The sequence below is a fragment of the Cucurbita maxima genome, unplaced genomic scaffold (assembly GCF_002738345.1).
Source record: "Cucurbita maxima cultivar Rimu unplaced genomic scaffold, Cmax_1.0 Cma_Scf00018, whole genome shotgun sequence".
Classification (NCBI taxonomy): Eukaryota; Viridiplantae; Streptophyta; class Magnoliopsida; order Cucurbitales; family Cucurbitaceae; genus Cucurbita; species Cucurbita maxima.
In genome coordinates, this window is record NW_019272034.1 from 524910 (window position 1) to 535186 (window position 10277).

The 10277-nt window shown below is 36.1% G+C and overlaps 1 protein-coding gene across 1 annotated transcript; it reads left to right on the plus strand.

Annotated features, from left to right (window-relative positions):
- The first annotated feature begins 435 nt into the window (after window positions 1–435).
- LOC111492755 (coatomer subunit beta'-2-like) lies at window positions 436–10180 on the plus strand. Its single transcript, XM_023142191.1, has 25 exons — window positions 436–674; window positions 1239–1259; window positions 1348–1409; window positions 1720–1774; window positions 1883–1919; window positions 2063–2388; window positions 2466–2597; window positions 2696–2844; window positions 3750–3818; window positions 4071–4221; window positions 4309–4374; window positions 4828–5016; window positions 5663–5803; window positions 6010–6084; window positions 6252–6428; window positions 6537–6628; window positions 6722–6838; window positions 7440–7554; window positions 7698–7769; window positions 7852–8048; window positions 8135–8228; window positions 8556–8662; window positions 8777–8900; window positions 9118–9405; window positions 9682–10180. The coding sequence occupies exons 1-24, from the start codon at window positions 672–674 to the stop codon at window positions 9361–9363; spliced, it is 2817 nt and encodes a 938-aa protein (XP_022997959.1). The 5' UTR covers window positions 436–671; the 3' UTR covers window positions 9364–9405; window positions 9682–10180.
- The last annotated feature ends 97 nt before the right edge of the window (window positions 10181–10277 follow it).

Here is a 10277-nt window from a genome sequence, read left to right on the forward strand (position 1 = left end):
ACCAAGATATTTTTGTATGCTCTAAAATTCAACCACAGTAGGAGCCACAACCTTTTGATCCGAAGTCAAACACGCTAATCCACTGTGCTATGCGGTCAATATATTATCATATTTTTCAATTAAAATTGAACCAAGATATTTTTATATGCTCTTAAGTCTATAATTATATAAAAGGTAAAATTCAACCACAGTGGGAGTCAAACCCATGATCCACTCTGCAGTCTATATGTTGAATAATTGTTTAACTATTTTAATTTCTATATTTAAATTTACTATTTTATCCCTTTTCTATTAAACCAACATGAAATTTATTTATTTATTTATTTATTTTTTTACTTATTTAAATATGATTATAGTATAATAGTTAAAGGTTATCTTAACATAAAAGAAAGTGTTTTTGTTTTTGGTTAAAACTATTTTTCTGAATTTTGTTTTTATAATCTTGACGTTCCTCACATTCCGACATATCGTACGCTAGGCAGTGGCAGTTCTGTAATTTTTTGTCAACTGCAAACCATCGATCTCCTTGGTTTTCATATTTCCGCCGAGGGATCTCCAAAATACTCTAGATTCGAATCCCATCCCGTTTCATTTCTCTCCATCTTCGTGCACGAATCGTCTGGATCGCGGCTGCGATATTCGAATCTCTTAGAGCTTCCAGTGAGCTGAAAATGGTGAGCCTTCGATCTTGTTCCATTTCCAATACGCTTTACCCTGCAAGTGCAGCTTAGATCTGATCGAAATCTGATTCGCTTTGGTATTTCTTGCTGTAATGTTTGCGTGGTTTGAGTTTCCTCTGCTGAATTTCAACTCCCAAAACTTTCTTCATTTCTATCCATAATTTGGAATCCAATTAGTCTATTTTGTCTTGATTGCGGCCTGTTAATTGGTTCGGAGTGTTGTTCTGTTGTACATGCTAATTTACTTGAATTACCTATGGTCTGATGCTTGGTTTGTAACAGTTGAGGAGTAGGTGCCATACTAGTTGAAATATATCTCCTCTAGCTTCTTTGGGACTGGGGAATGGGGATAGAAAGGAAGCGGATATGTAGGAATTGAAATTTTCTGTTTGAGATACATGATGATCATTCACTGTCTGTGATTTTATTTACTGGTGCTTATTCTTGTTCCTTTCTTTTTTTGGGGTTCGAGACTAATAAATTGAAAATTTCGTATATTTACTCGGGTTCTACTATGGAGATTAATTGATTTTGTTTTATTTTCTTCCGTGTCCACAGCCTCTCAGACTCGCAATCAAGGTACTTTACCAACCATTTTAATCAATCACATTTCTTACCGGGTTTATACGCTATTATGATTTAATTCTTTATTTTTCATTTTTGTTAGAGGAAACTTGCTCAAAGGTCGGAAAGAGTTAAATCTGTAGACTTGCACCCTACAGAGCCATGGTAAGATTTACTTTCTGGATATTTGGAGCCTATATAGATCCTTTTGTGTGCATACACTTCAAGGATTCTGATATTTTAGGAACTTCTTAGTAAAATATGTGATGGAAAGATAACTGCTACCGTTGGATTGGGTACAAAAAAGTTTTGGTAGTTTAACTGGTGATAGCGATTGTGTTGGATTAGAGCAATGCATGGTGTTTGGGCATATGAGTTTTCTTCTCCTGAGCTGAAATTACCAAGTTCAAATGTTGTTTGTTTTTGAGAATGAAGACAATGGAAAGAAATTGTTGACATTTAATCATTACTGCAGGATACTGGCAAGTCTGTATTCTGGAACCGTTTGTATCTGGAACTACCAGTCTCAGGTATGAAAATCTGTGGATTGGATAAGATCAATAATAACTTGGACATTCTTTTGATTTTGATATATCTAGACATTTAAAATCAACTCTAGCCTTTTTATTACATTGCAGATTATGGTTAAATCTTTTGAGGTCACCGAGTTACCAGGTAATAGAAATGCCTTTTCTGTGGTCTGTTCAAGTTTGTTTCCCCTTTTCCCTTGTGGGACTGAAGTCTGAAAGGCAAACTACACTTTTCTCTCACTCTTCTTTGATTGGGCCTCATCTTACTCTTCAATGTTACATTTGCAGTCAGGTCGGCCAAATTTATAGCACGGAAGCAGTGGGTTGTTGCTGGAGCTGATGACATGCTTATTCGTGTATATAACTATAATACCATGGACAAGATAAAAGTATTTGAGGCACACACAGACTACATTAGATGTGTGGCTGTTCATCCTACCCTTCCTTATGTTCTGTCTTCGTCTGATGATATGCTAATAAAGCTTTGGGATTGGGATAAGGGTTGGGTGTGTACTCAAATTTTTGAGGGTCATTCTCATTATGTTATGCAAGTAACGTTTAACCCCAAAGACACTAACACCTTTGCAAGTGCATCCCTTGATCGCACAATAAAGGTACAGTACTCGTTGTCTGGGAGCATATTGTCCAATTTTCTAATTATTCTAGTAATCATTTGGCCTTATATTTGCAGATTTGGAATCTTGGATCCCCTGATCCCAATTTTACATTAGATGCCCATCAGAAAGGAGTGAATTGTGTCGATTACTTCACAGGTGGTGACAAACCTTACCTCATTACTGGTTCTGACGATCACACTGCTAAGGTCTTTATTATTTAACCAGTTTCTCAACTGTAGTCGTATTGTAATGGGCACATGATAGTTTGGATAGCTTATGAGCATAATGTTGCTTGTTAACATAGGTATGGGACTACCAAACCAAGAGCTGTGTCCAGACACTTGATGGTCACACACACAATGTCTCTGCAGTCTGTTTTCATCCGGACCTTCCAATTATAATTACAGGTTCTGAAGATGGAACGGTTCGCATATGGCATTCCACAACTTATAGGTAACTTTTGCCACTGAAATATTGTACTAATAGCTTAATATGTTTTTGGACATTACTTGGATTGAATCAATGCTTATGTGATACCTTATTTTTAATAGTAGAGAAGATCTAGAGACGACATTAGTTATGCATTGTTTCGAAATTTCTGTTCTGACCCTCGATAAATGAGTTAGTTACATTCATCACACACATGAATTATAGAATTCCAAACCTTTTGTTTTTTAACCGAGTCTTCAAATATCTAGCTATATTAAAATTTTAGATCTTATTTTGCTTTGATTATTTTTAAGTGTCATCTGACACTCTTCTCACTGACCCAAGCTCTACCTTTTTGAGCCACCATTTGGGATTTGGATATCCTTTCATCTAACTTCTACTTGAACTTTGAAATGCCTTTTTTCATTTGTCTGACTGAGGCTTTGTTCTTCTCAGTAATATCATTAGCCTGGTGCATGCCTGTTTTGATGATCATCATGTTGATTAAGGCCTATGCAATCTGGAATGGGTGAATTTTATTAAAGCTTTTCTTTTTTTCTTTTTGGGTTGATTAAAAATCACTGAATTCTTTAGGGAGATGAGAGATTGTTTATTCCTTTGTTGAATCATACTGTTCTTCTCTTTGTAATTATGGTTTTTCTTCTCTTTGCACTAATTGAAAAGCTTTCCTGTACCTTTCTCATCTTGGGTTGAGGCTTTCCTCCATCTTCTTTTGTTATTTCACGTCTTCAATGGAAACGTTTCTTATGAAGAAGAAGTGAATGTAATTAAGTAGGGCTACTTGGTTTTTTATGAATTATTAGTTATCTTTCGTCAATATATTTTGGTACTTTTTGTAATCTATATTTTGTGGAATTGTATTTGCTTTGTTGCCATTTCCACAAGTTGTAGTTATTTCTGATTTGCAGGCTTGAAAATACATTAAATTATGGCCTTGAACGAGTTTGGGCAATTGGGTACATGAAGAGCTCACGCCGGTAAGTTGATCAAATTTCAACTTTTCCACTCACTTTGAAGTCTTAGTTACATTACTTTCATATTCTGTTGCAAGATGCTTGAAAGCTATACTTTTTTAAAACATTAACTTGAGATCCTAATATCCCCCAATGGAAATGGTTAAAGTAGTTGTGATGTTATGATCAAGAAGAATTCCATTGGGGTTTTAACGTAACATTTCCTCAATCTACATTTTTCTTGACTTGAACTGGTTGACACACTACTCCCTACAGGGTTGTGATTGGTTATGATGAAGGAACCATTATGATAAAACTTGGCCGGGAAGAACCTATTGCTAGTATGGACAACAGTGGAAAGATAGTATGGGCTAAGCATAACGAGATTCAAACAGTAAACATCAAGAGTGTGGGAGCAGACTTTGAGGTTTGTAATGGTTTTATTTGTCACTTTTTATTGATCATTAGCTTTTTTCTGGTGTAGCCTTAGTCGTGTGCTTTTTTTGCATCTTAGGTTACTGATGGAGAGAGATTGCCATTAGCTGTTAAGGAGATGGGAACTTGTGATCTTTACCCACAGGTAAGTTATCTTTACATCTTCATTTAAATGCTCTGTATATCTTTTCATGGATTTCCTGGAGCTTCTTTTATCCTATGAAAAACCCTTGATTATAGCCTCTTGTTACGTTTACTCTTTTGACACTTATTCTGGTAATACACTGCCGTTTATAGCTAGACATGTGCATTTGTATATTTATACATGTGCCTGTTTATTTGTCTTCTGATTAAGGCAGCGGTGGATTCAGACTGCGCTTTTGCTGAATTTTAGTTCAGAACCTCTTGATAATTCTTCTTTGGTTATTTATACCTGTTTTTGTTGCTGTTAAAAAATCTCCCTTGCATGCTTGAATATATTTTGTTTCCTATCCCATTTGTTTTCAGGTATATCCTTTTTCATTTAAGTTGTCTGGTTAGAGTCTCGTTTATTTATTTCAATATTTCTACAACTCTCTCTGCTTTATATCTTGTACAGAGCTTGAAGCACAATCCCAATGGGAGGTTTGTTGTTGTCTGTGGAGATGGTGAGTATATTATATATACTGCTCTTGCATGGAGAAACAGGTCATTTGGTTCAGCTTTGGAGTTTGTTTGGTCTGCGGATGGAGAATATGCTGTGAGAGAAAGTACATCAAAGATCAAAATTTTCAGTAAAAATTTTCAGGTTTATGTTTGTTCTTCGTATTATACAACTTCTGTGTTTTTTGATTTAGTGGCAAAAGAAATTAATGTGATTTCATTTTTGGACAACCAATTTCCAGATCTTTTTGCTATAAGCATGCATAAGCATCCCCATTTTATGATGAAGAGCACAGTTACCGTGTAGAAATGATCATTAGTGTTTTACTCCAACTAAGTACTTTGAGGGATTTATTGGAACTCTGATGTTTACAATAGCCTCATTTGTGGATATGTACCGCTAGAATAGTTAATTATATGAGGCCTATCTGGTTCAGGTGTATACTAATGTAATAGATGAATATGAACTTCATGAGCAGTTGCGTCAATAAAACTTGTCGCTGATTCTTGCTTCTTCTCACATAAGTACATAACTTGAGGTTGAAGAAGGAATTGATAAGAGAATCCCTAGAGAACGTGGTAATAAATCCATTATAGAGTTTTGACTGCAACAACTGAATTGATTATATTCTAGTACAACGAGGCCTAATTATTAGTAAAAATAAGTAAATCTTTTCATGTGTTTTAACTTTGGCCATCAATTGTGATGCTTGTTCTTAATTTTTTTTTTAATTATTATTCTAAGTTGTCCCATTGTTAAATTGTGGAGTTAACACGGACTAACTTCTCAGGAAAAGAAGAGTATCAGGCCCACCTTTTCAGCCGAGCACATCTATGGAGGAACTCTATTAGCCATGTGTTCCAATGACTTTATTTGCTTCTATGATTGGGCAGAGTGCAGATTGATTCGACGAATTGATGTAAAAGTGAAGGTGGGTACATACTTGCATTTGTTAGCTGTTTTTCTATTTCTTTTGTGATATGGTTCTAATTCCTTTCATTTCCAATTGGACTTCCTTTTTGTAATACACCTCTAGGTGTTGGAGGTTACACTCCATTTTATTATAATTTATCAATGAAATTTATTTCCCTTCTAAAATAAATGCTTTAATTCCTTTTAATGATTTTTTTCTTCCAGAACGTGTATTGGGCTGATAGTGGTGATTTGGTGGCAATAGCCAGTGATACGTCATTTTATATCCTGAAGTACAATGTAAGAATTCTTTTTGTGCCCTCATGAAGTTGATTGTCACACCTTGAACAATATGAATCTGAATTGTGCTTCTCATTGCGTCATTGTTTTGACACATTTTTGTCCATGCATAGTTTGTTGCTTTGCTGAGAAAGTTGTTTCTCATCTAACAAAAGCAAATATTGCAGCGTGATGCTGTGTCTTCCTGCTTAGATAGTGGAAGGCCTGTGGATGAACAAGGGGTTGAAGATGCATTCGAGCTCCTGCATGAAGTTAACGAGCGTGTGAGGACTGGCCTTTGGGTTGGGGATTGCTTCATTTACAATAACTCTTCTTGGAGATTAAACTACTGTGTTGGTGGTGAGGTACTGTGAATAATCAGCAGCCTTTGTTTTTGGAATTTGTCAACATGCAGATACCCCCATTTAATGCCCACAATGAAGGTAACTTGATGTATAACCTCATAATTTCAGGTAACCACAATGTTTCATTTGGATCGACCCATGTATTTGCTTGGATATCTTGCCAGCCAAAGTCGGGTCTATTTGATAGACAAAGAGTTCAAGTATGACAACTTTTAGTCCTCTTCTTGGAGTCATGGAATGTCGAATAGAGAGGAACTGCTTTAAGAATTTTGATGCCATTTATTGTGATGCAGTGTTGTTGGATACACATTGCTTCTTAGCTTGATTGAGTACAAGACCCTTGTAATGCGCGGGGACTATGAAAGAGCCAATGAAGTCTTACCTTCAATTCCTAAGGAGCACCGTAACAGGTAATTGTTGAATAAATGTTATTAAAGTTTTTCACCTATGTGTTATTGAAAGAGCCAAACTAGGTGTATCATGTTATTCGTTTCCATGATTTGTGGATGATTCCTACAACGTCTAATCTAATCTGAGATTCAACCTCTGTTTCTTTTCCTGCGTTTTGTTTCTTCTGCTCTTTTTCCTTAAGTTTTTACTTCAACACCCGATATTTGGCAATCTTTCATGATGTTTGAAATTGAGCTGCCAAATCTTACAGATTTAATCATATTTAAACATATGGGATGCTTTGGATTTATGTACCTGATCAAATTTTTTTGAATCTAAGGGCTCTTGTTGACATAACCAAATTTCTTGGGGGTTCCCCACCTCCACATTTTTTTGTTTTCTCTTAAAAGATGGAGTTTAAGTTTTTGTTCTTGCTCAAATATCTTTTTCGATACTTATTTCACTTGGGCATTATAAGGTAATCTTTCATGTGGTATGCCCATCCTGTTGTCTAGAAGCCAAAGTTTGTCTATTCCTTGTCGCGCATAAAGGATTTCAACTTCTTAATACTCTCTTTCTAGTAAAGTTTAGTGTATGATAGTAGGCCATGTTCTCTGCCAGTGTGGCTCGTTTCTTGGAATCACGAGGTATGATAGAGGAAGCTCTGGAAGTAGCTACTGATCTGGATTATAGATTTGATCTTGCGATACAGCTTGGTAGATTAGAGATTGCAAAGGTACACATAACTGTTTTTTGTTTTCTCTGTTAAATTTTACTAGATGCAGTTAACTGTGATGAACCTCCATATCGTAAAAAAACTATTAAAGCTATCCTGTCTCTCTCTCATGCTCATTAATAATTTCAATGGCCTACTTGCAGGAAATTGCGGTAGAAGTACAAAGTGAGTCCAAGTGGAAGCAGCTTGGTGAATTGGCTATGTCCATCGGAAAGGTTCCTCCCCTCATTTTGAACCATTGCAAGCTTTCATCTCTCGTATAAGTTGATTAATATTTGTTTCCTTGTATCATTGCAGTTAGACATGGCCGAGGAATGCTTGAAGTATGCTGTGGATTTTAGTGGCTTGTTATTGCTGTATTCTTCTCTAGGAGATGCTCAAGGGATAACACAACTTGCAACCCTTGCCAAGGAGCAAGGAAAGAACAACGTTGCTTTCCTTTGTTTATTTATGTTGGGTAGATTGGAAGACTGTCTTCAGTTGTTGGTAGAAAGGTAAAAAGATTATCTTCTCGCACACCCTCCTGATGCTGAACAATAAGTGATCTTATATTATTTATAGAAGTATATTCCTTGTACAGTAATCGGATTCCTGAAGCTGCTTTGATGGCTCGATCTTATCTTCCAAGCAAGGTATCAGAGATAGTCGCAATTTGGAGGAAGGACCTGAATAAGGTAAACAAAATCGTTACATTTTCTGTTGATGTTCTAGTTATTTAAATGAAGAGGTGAAAGAAACATCTTTGATAATGTCTAGTATTAACAATTGTGGAACATAAAAGATATATTTTTTAGAGTGGACATAGTTAATAAATTTATGCATGGTAGAATTTTTCAAAATTGTGAAACAGATAGATAGGTATCACGTGCAGAAAGTTTTTGGATCATTTGCGCCCATGTAATTGTGAAGCTATGATATGCAGAAAGAAACTGTATTCATAGTGTTATGAATCTTTTCTTTCACCGTCTAGGACATCTTGATAAAAATTGGCCTTAACTCAGGTTAACCCAAAGGCTGCCGAGTCATTGGCTGATCCTGAGGAGTATCCCAATTTGTTTGATGATTGGCAAGTTGCACTATCTGTTGAATCTAGAGCTAGACAGGACAGGTAAAATGAATGGATGTTTACACTACAAGGTTTTTCTGTTTTTGTGTTCCTATGTAGGTAGCTAATACCCAAATTCTCTATACTAAGTACCTTTTTTTTTGGAATGTGTTCTAGGGGAGTTTTTACTTCGGCAGAGGAGTATGCTACTCTTGCTGATAAGCCATACAATACACTCGTGGAGGCATTTAGGAGCATGCAAATTGAAGGACATCTTGAAAATGGAGACATCGATCATGAGGTTTGGGTCTTGCTTGAATGGAATTGAATTAACATGACAGTTGTAAATGTTGTTTTTGGTCCTGTTGTTTATGGGCGAATGTTAGTCACGCACTAGTTGATACTAAGAGAGCATTGTCTGAAGTCTATATTCCAAGTTGTAGGAGACTTTCATCATTATGCTGTTGTGATCACTTTCTCAGTACTTTTTCTTTATCCTTTCAACGGTTCTATGACAGGATACTGAACAGAATGGAGATGAGCAAGACGAGCACATTGCAGAACACAGTGGAGATGAGCAAGATAAGCACGTTGCAGAACACAGTGGAGATGGGCAAGACAAGCACATTGCAGAACACAATGGAGATGAGAGCCAAGAGGAGGGTGAGGGTATTGTGGTTGATGCTGATTCTACCGATGGTGCAGTTCTCGTTAATGGTAGTGAGGGTGATGAAGAGTGGGGTACAAATACCCCGTCAGCCTAAAAGCAATTGGTTTGGCGAGTGCAAAATCCAATTTTGTCTCTGGTGATTAGTTGATTCCAAAATACCATTTTAAAATTTCATTTCCAGACCTATATGTTTATACCACCTGTGAAACTTTGGTTGGTTACTGTTTTTGACACCTAAAGTGCAATGATTGGCACTGAATTAACCATGCTCTAATATATCTGATCCTAAAATCTTGAAACCTCCCATTATGTTCAGACGATTTCGTCCCCCCTAGATGCTCTTTCAAGTTAATGAGGAATTATCACATTGGATTCGGTTTATAACTTGGGTTGGTCATTCTTTCCATTGCAGTGATTACTGCATAACTAGGTCGTGCAAGATGATTGGTTCCTGGTTGCTGCTTGGAAGTACCAAACTTGAGGTGAGGTAATAGAAATACTTGGCATGAGAGGAGGGGGAGCTTTGGGGCCATGATAAACGGCATATGGAGGACACAAGTTTGTTTTACCGTGTTGGGAAATAGCGTCGCAAAAGGCCTTGACATTCTTTGCAAACTACTACTTCATGTATTATTGTGATTTAGATGTTGTTTAATGACGTTAGTTTACGTTCATTATCATCCTCGGGCCTTGTTCTTTAGGGATTGTGTTGAGCATCATCGGCACTGAAGAAGCTTTCTTTCTTTTCTCTGTGAAGTTTTGTAAGCATTTTGCTCCGGAGACTGCCCAAATGAGAATTTTACTGATGCAATTTTCTCGACCCAGGAAAGAGCAACTCTAGATTTTATTGTTTTCCTGTCGGGTTTGTTCATTTGGCTCCAAAATGTGTAATTTTAAGGATTAGCTTTGTGTTTTTTTTTTTTTTTTTTTTTTTTTTTTTTTTTTTTTTTTTTTTTTTTTTTTTTTTTTTTTTTTTTTTTTTTTTTTTTTTTTTTTTTTTTTTTTTTT